Here is a 19,574-nt window from a genome sequence, read left to right on the forward strand (position 1 = left end):
AAGGGAAGTGATTAAGTCGGAAGCCTAGACACGACACCAAACACTAACATGTTCTACTGGTGCAATAAACATTTAAACATGAGTTGTCTAACTGGTTATCTATAATGCAGATAACAACAGTTTTAATTATTAATGCATTTTATTGTGGGTATAACTTTTTTGAGGAAGTTCTTTTCTAATATGCTTATAAACATAAAAATAAAGGGTCCCTTTCCAGCTGAACATTTTATTATGTGTCTGTGTTTTTGACCTATAAAGTTGTATTGAAAGTATGTTAACAAGAGCCAAGTTCCAGTGCCCTATTTTTCAAGTTCCTATATCACTAAGAGTGCCAGAAATAAATGTTACCACTGGGTATACTTTCTCCAAAAGGCTCTTCCACCTCTTTTAACCAGCAGATATGAACTATACCACTGCCTAATCAGACCAGAGAAATAAGCCTCTACAGGTGCTGGGTCTTGAACTGGGGATTGGCGCTTGAGTTATGTTTGAAACAAACTATATAAGGTGTCTTCCGACTGTACTGGAAAATGTGTTTAAAGCTCTTCCAGATATTGAAATCCGCCAAATACAGAAGAGTGATGATCATTCAGATGGAATCATGTGGTGCATTTTTAGGCTCAAAGGAAGTCATGGTGTCTGTGGCATTTGGAAACAGGAATAACAACAAATAATCTCTCTGACATATGAAGGTGTAGAGGAAGGTGTTCCAGATGTTGTCTGATAATCTAACAATCATTTTCATCTGATCGAGGCAGCTGATTTGGTCCCATAATGGGCTTTAGAGGGTTAAACAATGCCATGTGACACATATTTGTGCATTAAGTTCTGAGTGAAACTGTTTCTTTGTTTCCCATCATCAATATGCAAGATGAAAGGATTGCTGCTGTGATTACTTTCCATATATTGTAAAATCCCGGCTGACCAGTGTTGTGATGAAGCTTCTTACTCATGGAGGTGTTTTTAAAACTGCACTTCCTGGATCAAATTTCACTTTGTCCCTCATACCTGTAGTAACACACCCACACCAATGTAGGTTCTTTTGTGCTATTTTTGGTCCAAAGTGGTTTTTTTGCACAGCAAGGGGTAGTTTCGTCTCTTTGTAGTCATGTCTATGGTGTGTTTGTTTTGCAATCGGTGTCCTCTGGGTCCGGGTTTGACCTTCATCTGAGACGGGTATACTCCTCTTTGAGCCTTCCTTATGCTAAACTCTTTCTGGGTTGAATAGGATTGGGTGCCTCCAGCCAGATTTACAGTAAGCAGCTCTGGACAGGAGATTGTCTGCGCTCATGATCGGGAAGCAACGCTGCATATAAGCCGAATTTTGTGCCTTAAACCGTGAGGGGACCTGACAGGAGGATTTGACTGGTGTTGCTTGAAAAGGAATGTCTCTCTCACTGTGGCTCTTTGTCTCTCCCAGGCCTGTGTTTCAGGTTTGCGCGTCACATTTCTTCAACATCACCCTTGTCTAAGACTAAGACGGAGCCATTGTTGGGAGATTTACTCTTTCTCTTCAACTTAAAGTTTAGGCAAAGGTGTCTGATCCCCGTCCACGTGAGCCTCGGTCTGTAGAAATCCTCATCACTTACCTACACCCCCCCTCTTGGTCTTATCTACTCTCCCATTTTAATTCTATTCCTGACCAAGCCCACTGTCTCTCATCTCCGTCAGAAAATACTTTTCTGAGCTGATTTTACTTTTGACTTTCTTACAGTGCACAGCGAACGAACAAGGCCTCTGAGGTATTCATGGGATGTCAGCTTTGCTTAAGTAGGTGTAACAGAGCTTTTTGACACTAGTATGGAAATTGACAGTGTTTATTAACATGACAGATGAGTATGCCTGAGGTCGAGGCAGGGAAAAGATTGTTTTACATTAAAGTTACTATTTCTGCCATGGCAGGTTAAACTGACTTTTTCAGATCTTTGGGATCTTAGTGAGAAGCAGACAGAATGAGACAACTGTATTGTGTGATTGGGTGTTTTGAATTAAATATTGTTCTAGAATGTGGGAGTTTGTAGCTGTTGGAGAAACGTAAAAGATTTTCTATTCGCTTATGTGCTGCACATCAGAGTCCTTTTGGTCTATTTGTCGTATACACAGTGACCCTACTCCAGTAGCATATGAGTGTAGTTCTGTCACCAGGCCTGTGTGCTGCACGTCTCCCCACAAACACGTGGGCTGCTCTGGCAGCCGGCAAGGGGGAACTCAGGACTCCAAAGTCATGCTGGAAAATGAAATAAGATACACACAGCTGTCAGAGCGAAGACGAACTGCTCCCCTCCTCATGTTGTTCTCATCTCAGTTTTGGGTGATTTTCTACTCTGGCACCACTCCCAACCCCATTGTTTTTTATTATTAATGCAGAAACTCCTCAAAACAGAAAATTCTTGGACATGCCTCATCCCTTTGTCTGCTGTGCATATGTCCCTGTGTTGTCATGAAGGTATTGTATCTTGACACAGCCTCAGGGCACAGGGCTCACTTGAACATTCCCTTCTCATTGGCACCAGCCATGATATGTTCAGTTTGCTGATTACACGTGCAGTATTTTTATTTCTGGAGCTGGTATTGATGCGTAGAGCACATTTGCACTGGACATAATGTTAATACTTGCCTGTTTCTGTAACTAATCCTTGAAATGAGCACAAGAATTTGATATTTACTTCATGGAGACAAAGCCATGTTGGCATTTGTTGTCTCTATATCAACACCTGAGCATTGAAAGAGGGGAAATCAGTCACAATGATAGTGTAGGTCTTTTTATGTATTTTATGGTGATGTTGCTCCACTACAAATGTAAGTGCAGTGCTGTCTTGTTACCATAGACCTACATCTGTCTACAGCTGAAACAAAAAAGGCCATTTCCCCACTGTGGTCATTTACAGCGTGGATGTACCACAGAGAGGTTTTGTAACGGTGGCCCGCGTGTTCCATGTGACTGATTTGGAAATAAGCACAAAGTGGCAGCCAGGAGCCCGCACTTGGCAAAGAGCGGAGGTGTTGCTTAAGGACAGAGTTGTTAGCTGAGGGTGATTTTCGCAGCTGGAAACAGCGAGGGCCGATCCTGCCAGGCTCAGCTGTGAATACATGTAACACGCTGCTGCAGAGTTAAGCTGGGGCCGTGCTGTGGGTCAAGGTTACACAGCAGCTGTGGCATTTCTGCACACGACTTCAGATGTTGCTGACACATCAGGACTCCATTCAAGGCAGAAAGAATGTACAATAGTTTTAATACTAGCATATAATTACCACTCACTCAGATACACTATATCTTCCCCTTCCATCGTTGTTTCACAAAATCTGATTTTTTATGCTTTTAAACAGACACATGAAGTTTTGTTTTGTTTCCTTTTAGTAGTTTTTAGTATTAAAACTAATATTTATTAATTTCTGCTTTTTACTTGGAGATTAACAAAGCTGGTCAAGTTAAATATACTTAAGAAATGTATGTAATTACAACATTTAAAAACATGAGCCCATATGTTTATGATATCAAAGAGGAAACACCTTTACAAGAGGTCATTGTAAGATTCGAGATTCAATATTTTTTTACAATATCAACAAAGTTGTAGAGGTGTTACCCCACTTCAAGCTGGAGGAGAAATTCACAAGGTGGTCCTCCCTTTTCCAACAAATGTCTGTGACCAATGCAATCTACGCACCCAAATCCAGCTGTCTACATTTTCTATGTTGACATGTTTCCCAAAACTGATAATCCCTGATAAAGAGTTTTCTCTATCTTCTGTGAAATGTTATCTGTGATCTCCTTTTCACCCTGTATATATTATGTTATATTTCCCTGTGTTTATATTTGTTCACTTATTTCTACTTTATCACCTTTTACTGGTGTTTCTATTTTTACCGCAAATTTCCTCCCGTAGTGGGCCTGATAAAGGATAATCTTATCTTCATGTGGAGAGCATCACCTCAGTTTTTCATGTTCCACATCACACACATGAGCACTATCCACCACATAATGCTGTGGGGATTTTATCAATGCTGTGGGGTTTTTTCAGCCACGCAGCGTGAAGGGTCAGGTCACTGCAGACCTTTGAGGTAACGTGATACACTGTCACACTGTACCTCCTTCAGTGTTTTATGATCAGTTTGCTTGTGCTCTCGTCTCATGGGCATGTGTGGACATTTAATTATTATTTTGACACTAGACACGCTGTCAATGCAGAGGTCAGAGTCCACTGGGGTTTATGGGACTTGTTTTATTTCTCAACTCGCTGCAGCAGTGGGTGTTGAATATGCTAACAGCCAGTGATGGTTCTCCACATTGGCTGGCAAGACTACGTTAAAACCTACTGGTATACAGATAAACCGTGTATGCTGAATGCGAGAAATTGAGGTTATAGTCGAGAACTGTTATTAATGTCTTATTTCAATGTAAATTGTTCAGGCTCATCCCTGCCTGCCTGGATGAGTTTCTATTGGACATGTCAGTCACAGTCAGTCACAGTGCAAAGCAGTTGAAGTTTTACATTGTTGAATCAGAGAGCTCTTCAGACATTTGAGAGCAAAAAGTCGCATATAAAGTTGATGTCATTCCCTAGTTTTTTTTGTCAGACCGTGGAATAAGTGTGATATAGTGACTGAAAAGTGACCGATTAAGGCTAGTCCAGGTTCAGTGTGTAGGTTTTAGGTGAAAGCGGGATCTATTGGCAGAAATTTAATATAAAATAATCCTAGTGGTGTTTTCACTAGTGTGTAATTGTCTAGATTGTACAAATTGTTGTTATTTTTATCCTAAAATGGGCCCTTTATATTTAAATACTTTATATTTACATCAGGAGAGGGTCCTCTTTACGGAGGCCGCCATGCTTTTTACAGTCATCCAAACTGGACAAACACCTTTTGAGTTTTCATAACAGCTGAAGACTTCCAGAGGTTCTCCTTAATGTTTGGTAAGGGATAGAGAGGTGAGTGGTGTTCAGCTGCAGCATGCAACTTATCCACTAGATGTCACTATATTCAACACACTGAACCTTTAAGACAATTGTTCAATAACCCTGACCTCGTCTGACAAAACCGCCATACAAAGAAGTTAAAGTCACCAGCTACCCTGTAATTTGAGTTACACGCTCAGTCAAGTCTCTGTCATCTGCCATGTGATCAATTCCTTTTGAAAGAGCAGCCGCCATTGGGAAATTCCATACACTGCACCAGCCAAATAATAGTGTACTGTCAGTCAGGGACATTCATATTTATAGAGCAGGCACTGCTGTCACTGTCTGACCAAAAATCAGTGGAAACCAATAGATATCTATAAAGATTAGAACAATACATCCAAAAATTAAAAACTTCATTGCATGCATTTGAGATTAAAAATGGAAATTCTACATGATTTATATATTTAACTTGACCCTGTGTTAAGGTAAGTGACCTGATAGCAGGGAGATTGAAAGGTCAGCTATCATATGGCCCCTCTGTCTGAGGCCATAGCTCAAGTCCAGTGTCAATCACTTCCCTAGCTTGTACTTTGGCCAATCTGCATAATGATAAGAGGGCGCCGGCCAGCATATCTGTCCCTGAGTGATAAGGGTTCAAACAAGTGTTTACTCTTCGGGCACGGTCCAGGCTGAGCTCCTAAGAGTCAACCATTCAAACAAATGGTCAGGCAGAAGCAGGCGGGGGCAGCCACCATCAGCCCATGTTCCTACTCTAAGACCACTGGTCTGCCCTTCTGGGCCCCTTCTTCTTACAGGCCTGTCTGTCAGGCCACAGGATGCGAGGGTTAAACATTAACATGAGGTCCACTCTATTTCACACACTCATAAATACACACACATGCATACAGAGTGAATGACCACACAAACTCTTGGAAAGAGCTGGATGTCATGTTGCATGGAGGACTGAATTTATTATTGTTATTATTCATTATTATTGTGTTTTTCCTATTTTCTCAACTATAATTACCAACTGTCTTCCAACGATTTGTAGCAATACTGTTTTTTTATTACCACATCACACAAATAGTACATGAGCAAACTTCTCTTCCCTGCCAAGGTATGTTCTCTCCTGCACTTGGATACAAAGCATTTTTTTTTCATCACGTTGTTTTTCCATCCTTTTGGTCTGCGTCCAGTTTTCTCTCTGTTTCCTTGTCATCACACTCTTTGTTATTGGTATTTGTCAAGCATGAATCTTTATTGGAACCCCAGAGACAAAAGTTAGTCATTGAGACTGATGATTATATTCCTCCAGCGTCAGCTACCGTGTGGATGTGCAGTATATATGCCACATGATCAGATAACATGGCCCTTTTGAAGTACTTGTATGATCACTAGTGAGACTGTCACCTCAGCAGTGCTGCTAATTTACAGATCTCTGTCTTGAGAAACTATGCAAACTTACTCTTCTACATTCTTTTCTGTTGGAAGGCTGTTTACGTGTCCTGCTCAGATCCTGTTTATCTGCCTCAGCCAGGGCTTAGTAGCTGCTTCACAGCCTGCGTCTAATATAGGTCTTGACTGGAGGAGTGTAATGGAGGGGGGGGGGGGCACTCTATGCAGAAATCCATCGGACTGTATGGATTATTTATGCTCCACTCGTACATCCTGCGTTAGTGTTACAGACGTGCACACAGTTTAACCTATTTTTGCAGCAACTCATATTGGGATTCATTGATTTTAAAGAGAGATTGAATTCAAGAGGTAGAAGTGTCTTCATGTACCCACCCTCCATAAGCCATAGCATCATCATGGCGACCTGGAGATCTTTTGTCAATGTGACCCTCATCTTTGCCTTTTATACTCCAAAACTAACATGCACACAACCACCACGTACAACTGCTCATCCATTCACTGTGCGCAGAGCCCTCTGCAGGCTTGGTTGAGTGAGAACATGAGACGTCTTGACCTGTGGGACAAAGGTTTGTTGTTGCCATAAGAATGGCTGTTTTCTCTCTCCCTCCGCCTCACTTGCTCATTTTGTCTCGCACATCACTGTTAATGGCTGTGTAATGTAGCATAACAGATATTCTTCTTCACCCTCTCCCAGTCTTCCTCTATCTTAATCCACTAGACCTCTGCAATCTGTAACTAAGTGGCTCTGTGTCTTTACATTGTCATTGCGTATGTTGGTGGAAACAAAAGGTTACCTTGGTCCACCACTTCTGCTGGTAGGGGGTTATGAGTTTAGAATAGAACTTGTGTCATGTATGTTATTTAAATAGAAAGTTACGCATGACACGTGTTGACACAAAGCCTCGCTCTGCACTTTCCACTGCAGACTGATCCATATCTGGACTTATTGATTCCACCAAATGACGTTCCTAAATAGTTTACAAGCACAAGCTCATCTCATCTAACCACTAGATGATACCTCAGCTGTGGAAATGCAGTTACCTGAATTGACAGCACAGACGTTAGTTAAGCTGTCACCAAGAAGCCTTTATTTTAGACTTGAAGCAGTTTTATAATGACAGTGAAGTGAGTGTATGGAACAGGATGTCCTCTAAAAGAAGACCTGAAGGTCAGGACCTACAGGCTGAATGCTAAAGAGGTTAGCTTTATCCTAGCAGAGCTAACACTCGTCTCTTTTACAATTACAAGTGTATTGTAGAATAAGTCACTCACTAAAGCTGCTTGCTCACGGGCCAGTTGTTTATTGCATACTGATTTTGTCTGTGCAGAGGCTGCATTTGAGAACGGAAATGTCTCGCTCATTTGTTGACCCAACAACCCTGCATTTCTTGCATTTGGCAATGAGTGAGAATCACATTTATCTATTTTTATTTGCCTCCTTTATTTGCCGCACTTAATTCAAAGCTATATCTTTACCTTCTGTTGCCACTTCAAACCATGCATTTATTTCATTGGACCTTTTGAATAGACTCACACTGAACACTGGGGGCAGAAATGTTTTGAGCATGCAGTCAGCCTCTTTTATGAAAGGGTGTATAGTGCCAATGGGGCAAGTTAAGGTTAAACTAAAGGCATGTGAAGGCATGGAATGGCTGAACAACAAACAGCTGCTATCTCACAGCCGTACTGCTGCCGTCACCCCCCACCTCTTTCATGTTCTTATTAGTGGGGGGCTCTGATGGAGAGGGCTTACCGAAGATTGACCCAGTTTACACGGGACGTATGAAGTTTGAATATGCAATGTAAGGTCCATTCTGATTGTCAGTCTTAACTTAAGCCAATGAGGCAAGCCCACTTCTTAGTGCACTATGTATCCACCCTGCAATTAAGCAAAATCTCCCCCATCTACTGTATGATCCAGTCTGTCATGTCCCCTCTGGTACACCCCCAACCCCCAGCCTTCCTATCACAACACAGCCTAAGCCAGCCCATTGACCTACATTAATTCCTCCACACGTCTCCTTGCCTGCCTCTGTTTCTCTGTGTCTTGTGTCCTTCTGTTCCTGCACCACTTTGATGGCTGTGAGGATATGGTTTCTGTGTTTGGAGCGGAGAGCTCAGAGGAGTGGAGTGTGTTGTGTCATAAGATACTCTGTGTCCTTCATTCCCCCATTGCCTCCTGACCAACTATAGCAACCCACATCACCTGTTTATGTGCATGGTCACATGTTACATCACCACCACTAATAGGACCTGTATTCACCAGTGTTGTGTTTAGTTATGTGCGCTGAAAGATAAAGCAATGTTACATTGTAGTGTTGATGTTATAAATGATGTAATCGGTTTTGCGGCATGCAAGTGGTATGGCTTTTTGGATGGCAGCATCGGTGCTGCCACCTTGAACAAAACTGAAATCCATGATGCCCTGCTGATACATCTCTATAACTGTGCACATCCTTTTGCTTTTCCCTCATTACCACCATATGGTTGATATTTGTGCTATTTAGTGCAATGTCTCAACAACTATGAGATGAATTACAATTGTTACCTAAAGAATTACTTCTACAATTATACTTTAGCGCTATCGTCAGGTCACAGTTTTGATTTCTCCCTTTCTTAAACTTTACCATAATATTTGGTTAATGACAAAATACATATAAGACTAGTAACATGTCTATTGCCATGTAGCATATATCAGCATGCTAACACACTAAACTAGGCTATTGACAGATAGACATATTCACCTGCCAAACATCATGTTAGCCAGCTGATACTTGCATTTAACACGATGCAGTACCGTATCTAAGTACATCCTCACAGAGCTAGAGGATGTAGGTTCTTCGTATCCACAAATTAAGACAGGGGTGACCTTTAAAATGAATTATTGTCTTGTGTCTCTATGTCTGCCTGCCTGATTTTCCATTGCACCTCTTTAACCTCTGTCTTTTTGTCCCCCCTCCTCCTCTCCTCTGTCTCCAGTCTGATGATTGAAAGTGGCTGCCGCCTCGTCCGCCACCACAATGGTCGACATGGAGAGCCACTATCACCCCCCTTCTCCCCTGGAGGACTCGGTGCTGGGCAGCCCCCTTTGCACCGATGACGACTTCATGGACGGCATGGAGGAGCTCCAGGACATCTCCCAGTCCATTGACAATGATGCCCTCAGCTCTTTTGATGTCCCGGAATACCAGTCTTCCAGCAATGGCTCGGAAGGGTCCACTGTCCTAGGTGAATTGGGTCTTAATGTCATTGAATTTAAATATCTCTTAAGGTCATTAATAATGTGTTGAAACAGTATGGGGTTGCTTCCAGTTGGCTCAGTGTAATTGCTTTGCTCTTGGACTTGGGGTCCCCAAGTTTAGCCCCCTTTTCCCTAATTTGCTACACTTTTCTAACCATTTACGACAAGGCTAGAAATCTTTGCATTTCTGCTGCCCTGTACTTCTATTTGCCTTTCCTTATCTACCTCGTATTTTCTATACACCCTTGTTTTACCTCTCTGTCCTCCTCAAGCCTTCGTCTTCTCGCTCCATATCCACAGAGGAATTCAGACATTCCTCAGCCACCATGCTCCACCTCTCAGGAAACATCCACTTTGCTGCTGTGTTCCCTCCTGAATAGAGGTGTCATGGACATGTGGGAAATTTACGCTACTACCAAATTATGCAACTAGTGAACTAGCAGTGAATAGTGTAGAAAGATACACATTTAAAGGGAGAATAGAGGGTGTGAGTGAGGGAGATCAAGAACAAAAGAGACAGGAGCATTAGGAGAAGGCATCACGGAAACATTTGATGATGTCATGGAAAAGTCACTGGGATGGTGTTTAGGACTTGTTTGCCAGTGTTAACAGTGAGAGACAGGAGCAGGAGAAGCCCTGACCTGCCTGTCCACACTCCAAAACATTCCACATGTCCACAGTCGAAACATTTGCACTTGCACTGGGCAGCAACAGAGCTCCACGTCCTCTGCCAAAATCTGCTCTTCTCCATTCTGGCCTCTCTTGACTAACTGATGTGGCTTCATGTAATGCCACTGTTTTGCAGGTGGAAGTGGTGGAAATGGAAAACTGATGGGAAGCCTTGTGACCTGTCTTCCATGAGGAAGATCAGTAATAATACTCCAGCACTGTTTTTCTTGTGGCACCACAGACAGCATGCTAATAACTCTCAATAAATAGTCTCGGGAATGGAACAGGCTGTATTTCACAGTAGAGATACATTAATAATTACAGCCAAAACAGGCCTCTCATCCACAAACAGCGTTTAAGTCACTAAATTGGCAATAATAACTTCCAAAGTGTAAATTTCGAAAAAACTTCAAAACCGTGTGTAGCCCTCATGTAAAACGGAGCGTTTGGAAACAACGTTAGAACTTACTTTGTGCATGCCCACTGTTGCCTCTTGTCATGAGCGTGCACTAGAAACAACAACAACAACAATAGCGGCTATATACCATTGAGCATGTTTTTTTCTGGACTTTGATGGATTGTTAATTTGGACTTTATCCCCACCTACTGGCCCAGCATGTTTGCGTTTTTAGTCATATTTGTTTCTGGAGGTGGATATTTTGTGAATCTCATGTCGAAGGAAATTTTTTTAAACGGAGGGGATAATATCAGTCCAAAAAAAATCCACGGTAATGCTGACTAGGACAGTCTCGCCTCAAAGGCTTCATTGTGTTGCACTCAAAGACGATGCAATTACATGGTATCGAGAATGACAAAAGTACGGACCCCTGAAGATCCAAATGATGAAACAGATTTGCACACAAGATAATTATATAGTGGGAACAAGGTAAATAAGTTGTGCACACAGAGTTAATATCTGCTTAGTAAAGACATAACTGGCAGATGCTTTGAAGACAACACTAATACATACAGTGTTGTCTCACTTCTGCACATCTGGTCAGTCACTGCATGAAGTGATCACTAATGTCAGATTGTCAGTTTAAAAAAATCTGGAAGGGGTTTCAGGTGCTGTCTGAAGGAAACTGATTCATTTGGTCTACATGAAGAGTAGCCTGTAGAGATGTGTGCATCTGTATTTATGCATGTTTAAACCAGCCGTGTGTGTTTCGCAGATGCCCTGACGCCGGCATCCAGCCCCTCGTCGGTTGTTTATGGGGTGTCAATGGGCCAAGAGGAGTTCTCGTCTACCTCCTCATCGCTCAGTCTGGAGTGCCGAGTGTGTGCTGACCGCGCCTCGGGCTACCACTACGGAGTCCATGCCTGCGAGGGCTGCAAGGTGAGATAAAGATAAGCTGCGCACACAAACGATAGTCAAACAATTGGCCTTAAGAGTTCATGTTAGACGGTGGAGAGAACCAGACCCATATAATGATTGGGGACTGAGCAATTGAACATATAGTTATTTGAGGATTATTGTGATGATTTAACCTGTTTCCTGGTTGTCACCCATGCATTTCCTTAACTTTTCTTGGTTCTCTGTTTTATTTCTTGACCTTGAATGTGTTATATTACTGCTTACGTTCCCTCTGTCAATAATTCTATCAATATCCATCAATTACTTCCTTCCTAATCCACCCACACTCAAGCACGGACAAGTCTGGAAACACAAACAGCCATTAAATCTATTTAAAAACATCAAATAACATTTGGACTTGAAGACTCTGAAGAGAGTAGGACGTGGAAGGCCAGAAATCCAGAGGCCATGTGTCTTGTGACTTATGATAACTCCTAAAAGAGTCTGAAAATACCAAGCTTGGCTTTCACACGTGGCTGCCCAATGATCTTGCAGTTAATTGTTTACCAGTCATTACCAAGGCTGTAAGTGCAGGACAAAGATTGTGTTACTTTTCAGCTTATTGTTAGTGTCTTTGAGTTTTGCAACCTTTAATATATTTTTGTTTTTGAAGTAAAAGTAGCTACTGAATCAAAATTCCTGTTTGCACCTATACACACTGTAAATGCACTGAGGTAAGATCCATGTATAAGCCACACAGTCTGAATGTCAGTGCTACATAAACTCCATCAAGTCAAAATGCTGTTACATAAACTGTTACATCAGAGCCGCATCTCACTAAAGTATAAACAGTACAACAATGATTATGTCTTAGTGTTTGTGTAGTTGTAGATATATTGTGCTTCAGTGTATCAATACTACACAAAGGTCCACAGTGCAGAGTCAATGTTGTATGATCTATGCAGGGTGAAGTCACAGGGCTGTTAAACAACAGGTTATCAGAAAGTCAAGGTATTTGTGTCGTTTAACATCTACCTTTAGGAGGGAGTCATTAAAGGTGTATCTATCAGTTGTGACCAATGACATGTCAGAGGGTAAAGGTGAAGACCGTACTTGCAACATTAGGTGGATAAAGTGAAGTCAGCATTTCATGATCGTAACTTTGGCATGTCCATGGGAAGACTTTGTCTCTTTCAAGGATTTTTTCCATATTAAGAGAAATAAGACATTCATCCTTCTTTAACAAAATGTTGAATTTATCCTAATCATAACCCATCTTGACATTTGCAGCCCTTGTTGTCGATCTGCCTACTTTACTTTATTCACACTGCAGAGTTAGAATGCCGGAAAAATAGTCTTAGTTATCTGTGTGTTATGAGGTAAACACTTAATAAACCAGTTAATCTATTTCAAAAGATTGAAAACAAGAGCCACTTAAAGGGAAAAAATTTAGATTTCGAGAATAAAGTCGCAATGTTAGGCTCTGTGTCATTCGAGATGCGGAACATAAGAGGATCAGCCTGCGTTAAAATAAGGAATACCAAGCATCTTTTTTCCGGACTTGTGTAAGAAACTGAGTCTATTCCAAAGAAAGAACCGCACAGACTTGGCAGAAAGTGGCTCTTTTGTGTAGGAGGAAATGTTTGGTAGTGGCTGATTGCATCTGTGTGGTATTCAAAGTGGTTTCGTAGATTATCAAGAAACAATGAAAATGATAATCTAGATTTTGGATCCAGAAGGAGTACTCCAACGCGCACAGGTTCTCTTTAATGTTTGATCTGATTTTCTTTACATTATTCTCGTAACATTATGACCTTTTTTTAAATAAAATTTAACTCGTGATAACTTTTTACTTGAAATCTCAGAAAACAGATTTTCTTCATTATGGCCTTAATACACCACTGTATCATCATCAAAACTGTTGCGATTGTCCAAGTACACGTAGTCTTGTATAGAATTACTTTTGAATATATGCATATACAGTATAAACTCTGCTTGTGACTTGGTCATGGAACAATAAGAGGAGGAGGCTGACCTCTGTGATGTCAATATACAGATTCTTTAGGACCGTGGACACGTATGAAGTCCATCCGTCCTGGGTTCCAATTCTGTCCTGGCTTCTTGTCACCCCTCAGGTTTGGGGTTAGTGGGTGAGAGTGTCAGCTACACTTACTGAACATGTGCTCACATGGTTGTAGCATGTCTGTGTAATCCTGTGTAATCTTGCTTGTGTGTCTTTCAGACTGTGTATATGTATTTTGGCACAGTGGGTGATAAATGCCATGAAGCAATTCCCCCAGGCCAACCACAAGCATGCCGCTCGGGCCATGTCTTCTTCAGCAAAGATAAATGTTTCTTTTTGTCGAGGTTGTATAAGCGAGGAGAGGCTGGCACTGAAACTATGTAGCATATATTGTCACGCGTCATTCTAGCGTTGTTGCAATTAGTTGCTGTAGTCGATGACACTGATGATTAAGCTAACGCGCGTGTCGAAAACTTTATATTTGTGGAGATAAGACATGTATCATCCACTCTTCTGTTGTCAGGGCAGGTCTGCATAGTCAGGGCATGCTTCACACACGCATGCTATCTGCACACACACACACACACACACACACACACACACACACACACACACACACAAACGCACACACACAGAGCAGCATGGAGAGTATGAGGTGGAGAGAGTGATTCAGGTGAAGACCCTCAAGTTGATGACAACAATTGTTGTTACAGTCAGTGGCAGTGCAGTAAAAAGTACTTTATGAAAAATACCTGTTTAACAAGAGAAACGTTCACAAGCTGTGGTCCATCTGATTATATGAGTTTGCCTCAAATCTTCAAATTTGGCTAATTCTTGTTAATGCAGCTATTTACTGAGACGTCAAAATATCGATAATTACATTTTTGCACAATGTGAACAGTATTCACAGTTATACATGTTTTCTTTTCTCGCTTCACTCCTGCAGGGTTTTTTCCGGCGGACCATCCGTCTGAAGCTGGAGTATGACAAGTGTGAGCGCCGCTGCAAGATCCAAAAGAAGAACCGCAACAAGTGCCAATACTGCCGCTTCCAGAAGTGCCTGTCAGTGGGCATGTCCCACAACGGTGAGTTTTTCAGGGTATAGGGCAGCTTTGGGCAGTGTCCGAAGATCAGCAGCACACACACAAACATGGTTCACATTTGTGCAGATGCCAAGAGAACTTGAACAGGCATGTAGGCACATAATTAGCACAAATAAGCAATCTAACACCACATTTGGTGTGAAGTTACATGTTAAGGCAAGTTAGTAAATGAAGACTAATCCAGGCTGCAATACAACTCCTTCTGCTATATTTATCTTTTTCCACATTTAAACTAGTTGTATTTTCCTTATTCAGAACTCATGCGGTTACAGTGCACAATCTGTATGTGTCTGTACCTCACAGTGCTGGAGTCGTATTGCATTTTGATAGCTGAGCTCACTCAACCCATTTGGTGCAGATATGTCCTTGTCGGCTAATCTTGCCATCTTGGTGACACCTCCAGGGAGTTATTTCAGGAAAAGATCAGGCTACTTTCATGGGGAAAGAGCCACAACTGCAAAAACAGCACCAGTTCATATATAGAATCACAGGTCCAATATGATTACTTAAAATGTTTGATGAGTTTGCCCAAAAATAAGGTTGAATCATTTTTTTTATCCACACTAGGTTATACTTTTATCTCGCATGCATCCTCTTTAAAGGCTCAATCCAGAGTGGCATTATATCAACCAGCACACATGCTGTCGTGAACCTCAGCTGTGGAGACAATTAGCTGTTTCAGGGGAGGCACTGGACATTGTCATTCAACTTTGATATTTTCAATTTTTTTATTTTTTTAATCTTAATTATAGACTATTCATATTCATTCCTATCTCATTATGTCTCTGCACATAATAAACCTGCTTTCCCATACAAATGAATCTGAAAAACAAGAAAGACCATTTATAAGTCGAAAATAATCAACCAATGATTAATACTAATCAATCATCACAGCCATGGAATACTTGAATCAGTTGTTTAATCTTTTATTAATTTTGGCACTAAAAGAAACCCTGAACTGTGATTTGCAGCCTTTCATTTACAGTTGTAGTTTTTTGGAAAAATGTTGGGGGAAAAAGTCACGACAAGAATCAGGTATTAAATTGCTCTTTTAATGAAAGATTCATGCATGTAACAGTCCGACCATTTTCTCTTACATTACAGTCGTATTTTGACACGATTAAGGCTCAAATCATTTCCTCAGGAGTGGCCTTAATACTCTGAAATTAGGTGAAAAAATGTTTTGAGGTTATTTGTTCAATCAGGAATGTCCTTACAGTCCAGAATCCTTTGGTTACACAAGCCGAGAAAGCGACTCTGTTGGTTTCCTCCATTTTGTGCTTATGTCACAGAAGTCACCTGCAATCTGTGAGCGCCCAAAACAAAACATTAGTCTTTTTTTAAAACCTTCCCATCAGATTTCATCATCTGTGCTCCCTGTCTTTGTTTGAAATGCAGGAATATTGAGGTCAAAGTATGAGATTCTGGTGCATGTTGTTGACTCTGTGTAAACATACAACATGGCACGCTGACCCTTGGACAGGGTCAGTGTCCCGATTGAGCTGCAGGTGCTTGTGTTCGCTGTCCTGCTGCTGTATTTCTGCTCGAAAAAGGTCAATGTAATCGGTGGGTTTACATATAGACTGTGCACACACAGCAGATATTCCATACTGGTGGTGAGTGAACTTGTGCATGTAGGAAATGGATTCAGCGTCTTTATGTTGTCTCATGGGGTTCTTGATTTAAGAGCTCCTCCACTACTAGATTTTGATAATGATAGGGCCTAAAGCTCAGCAGGAGCAGCTTTTTTGTTTGCTGCACTTCATCTTACCGCACATGTGTATTGAGTTTCATGTGTCTAAATGTAACCGTAGAGGGAGAGGAAGGAGATTTGAGATGCAAGCGCAACCTGATCTTTTGAGGCCTGGTCGATTCAGAATGCTGCAGGACCACGGCACTGCTAATTTTGGAGGTTTGCCGTTCAGTTTGTATCGACTGCCAGTTAATTTCATCTGTAAATCTCTATGGACAGGCCTGACAAAAACAGTTTCAAATGTACATTTATTTATTAATTGCTCTGTTTTACGTTTTATTTAACTGGTGCAGAGCCCGTTTTAAACAGTTGAAACGGGCTGATCTCTTGGTCTGTGGTGCTGCTGGTTGCTGGTTGCTGCTGCTCACCCGTTTATTCAAAGTTCAGTGAAGCTCGACCCAGTACACAGAAGAACTGGAGAATCTGTTGTTGTCAGGAACAAGTTGTTCTAGAGATTGACAACTTACAGTGATGAGTCCCAGCTACCACTAATACAGAACTCTGGTCGCCTGTTTATTTAAAGTTGATCAATATCGAACATGTCCAAATTGTACCAAATTTGACGCTGCACTTCCTTGGGCCCTGAACAACACACATGACAAGTGAGAAGCCGATTAGATAAACAGTTCTTGAGATATGCGAGCCACATACAGACAGATTTTCAGAATTGTCGCCATTTACTTTAATTGGATTAGATTTGGCTGCAACGCTGAAATTCCGTAAGTGTTTTGTGAACTCAAACACTTCATCCACCCCTCCATCGGCATAGTGATGAGTAGATAATGAGTGAATTTTCATTTTTGGGTGAAATATCCCATTAATGTTTTTGCTGTATAAGTGAGAAAATACCAGATCCAGAGCAGTAAGTCTGACTGTAGTGATGCAGTCATCCTGCTTAACAGAACATTCAACCGAATGACAGCCTGCACCCACACCTCTACACTCCCCCCTCCCCTTCCATCTTGAGACGCAGACTCATCCCCTCACACCAGCTCTTGGCAAATGGACTTATGCTCAGCTTAGCATCACTCACTTCCTCTCATCTTAATTAGACTTGGCTCCTGCCCAGGCGAACGCTGCGGAGCTTTAGCGGCTTCAGATGATCCATCCACTTTGCGAGCAGTAATCTAATGGGCCCTCATGCTGTCCACTAGCTCGGTTTCTCATCCCCAGGCTCAGTCCTGCTCAGTGTGAGTCTCTCAGTCTGGATTTGTTTCACCGATGGGTGGCACGCTGGACAAACGGCGAAATCAGATCTCCTTTTATGCTGTAGTAGTCTTGTAAGTACAGGCAGCAGGTGCAGCTGAATGTCTTGGAGGCATGTGTGTACGTATTTGTGTGTTTGTGTGTCCGTTTGCTTATGCCCACAAAGATTGTCGAGGGAGGGTTAAGAAGAGTTCACCTCTAATCTTATTAGTCAAATGGGATCAGGCCGTCTGAGAGATGCCAGCATGCTCTCATAAAAAACAACTCTGTTATGGTGTTGACGCATACCTCACGCAACCAACACACCATGTTATGATGTAGTATTAGTCCGGTGTGTTCATTCATAGTCTCCTATCGCTGTGATACCTAAAACAGGAAGCAGACATTGATTCTGTTTCTTTCCTTTTTGACACTGTATGAACCATAGGGTTTTTTTAACTGAGAACTTGGGCAGGTCAAAACATTCACTGCCTCTTATGGTCGTTGTCATTGTACCTTAAATGCTCTTGCTTTTCATTTTGGTGGGTATCACAATGAATTTCTGCACAAAGTGTTTCTATTATCATATCGAGTTGATAAGCGAGGACCTTGTACTTTGGATTTAATGTCATTCAATAGGATTTAGCCGATGAATAAAACATATTTACTTCACCATGATATATTTTACTCAATCACACAATAAAATATTTGGACCCAGATTTCATCAGGATTTGTTGTTTTAATTGTACGGAGAGCAGCAGGTGACATTTTTGTCTTTGAACGCACCTTGTATGGTGGACTACTCTGTGTTTCTCTGAAGTCTTGGACTCTTTTTGAAAGCTTGGAGTCTTGGAAGCTGTTTTCTTTGAGTACTGGCTCTCTTCTGTCTGTAGATCTATTTGCTGCTAGAATTTTCTTGTAAAAACCAAAGAAACCCATCTTAACCATCTCAGACTTTTAAATTAAGGTCGAGAGCTGCACGTAGCTCCGTTCATATGGACATTAAAAAATGTGAGATTCAAGTTACATCACTGATCTTACACTCTGCTCATTCAGTTATGATTTCAAAATAAGTAAAATGTTTTTTTCATTGTCTCTTTTTGCTTTGTGGTCCATTGTGGGTTGTTCAGTTACACTTCTACTGATTATGATGTTGCAGTTTACTACTTTTTTCTGTCTTCAGATTCATAGGTGGTGGTAAAAAAAAGAAAACAATGATTTTTGCTCAAATTTGACTTGGAGTAATTTTTACATCATAGGGCGTTTGTAGAGGTTTTGAAAATCATTCCTCCAGATGTCACCATGCTGGACAAGTGATTACTGTGGTTTTATGGCCCTTTAGCTATTTTACATTTGCCAAAGCTGGAATTTGCCAAAGCTGGAATTGTTTTAATGGTCTTTGTGCATTCTCTTTGTTCTTATATAGCAGTTTTTTTTAATGTAAACACTATATATGTAATAGGTCTGTTAATCATTTAATACATTTGATATACATACATTTTAATTCATTGAAATCTTGATCACAAAATGTGTGACTCTTTATTTGATTCTGTGACATTCAGATTTACACCATCACAAATTCTGTCACCTCATCTGACTTTTCTCCCTCCTCCCTGCAGCCATCCGTTTTGGTCGGATGCCGCAGTCGGAGAAGCTAAAGCTGAAGGCGGAGATGGTGACGGGGGACAGAGAGGTGGGAGACCCTCAGGTCGCTGACCAGAAGACGCTGGCCAGGCAGATTTACGAGGCCTACCTCAAGAACTTCAACATGAACAAGGCTAAGGCTCGAACCATTCTCACCGGAAAGACCAGCACCCCTGTATGTTGATTGGGAGTAGAGGGTTGTGTGTGTTTGTAGATTGCATGTTCATGGCTCTACTCAATACCAGACTTTCCTCAGAGCTCAGTGCATTTCTTTCCCACTGGAGTGATTCTGATGTCCTTCTGTGCAAATAGAAAATTTGCAATCAACCTCATGTCTCAATTCGACCT

The 19,574-nt window shown here is 41.5% G+C and overlaps 1 protein-coding gene across 1 annotated transcript in view; it reads left to right on the top strand.

The window, feature by feature from the left end:
• pparab (peroxisome proliferator-activated receptor alpha b) overlaps window positions 1–19,574 on the top strand; it is a 30,427-nt gene that overhangs the window by 3,339 nt on the left and 7,514 nt on the right. The window contains exons 2-5 of the mRNA XM_020079302.2: window positions 9,294–9,542; window positions 11,397–11,560; window positions 14,488–14,626; window positions 19,202–19,401. Of these exons, the coding sequence (XP_019934861.1) occupies window positions 9,335–9,542; window positions 11,397–11,560; window positions 14,488–14,626; window positions 19,202–19,401 (711 nt within the window). The 5' untranslated portion in view covers window positions 9,294–9,334. The remainder of the gene's footprint in view (window positions 1–9,293; window positions 9,543–11,396; window positions 11,561–14,487; window positions 14,627–19,201; window positions 19,402–19,574) is intronic.

This window comes from Paralichthys olivaceus, chromosome 7 (genome assembly GCF_024713975.1).
Source record: "Paralichthys olivaceus isolate ysfri-2021 chromosome 7, ASM2471397v2, whole genome shotgun sequence".
Lineage (NCBI taxonomy): Eukaryota > Metazoa > Chordata > Actinopteri > Pleuronectiformes > Paralichthyidae > Paralichthys > Paralichthys olivaceus.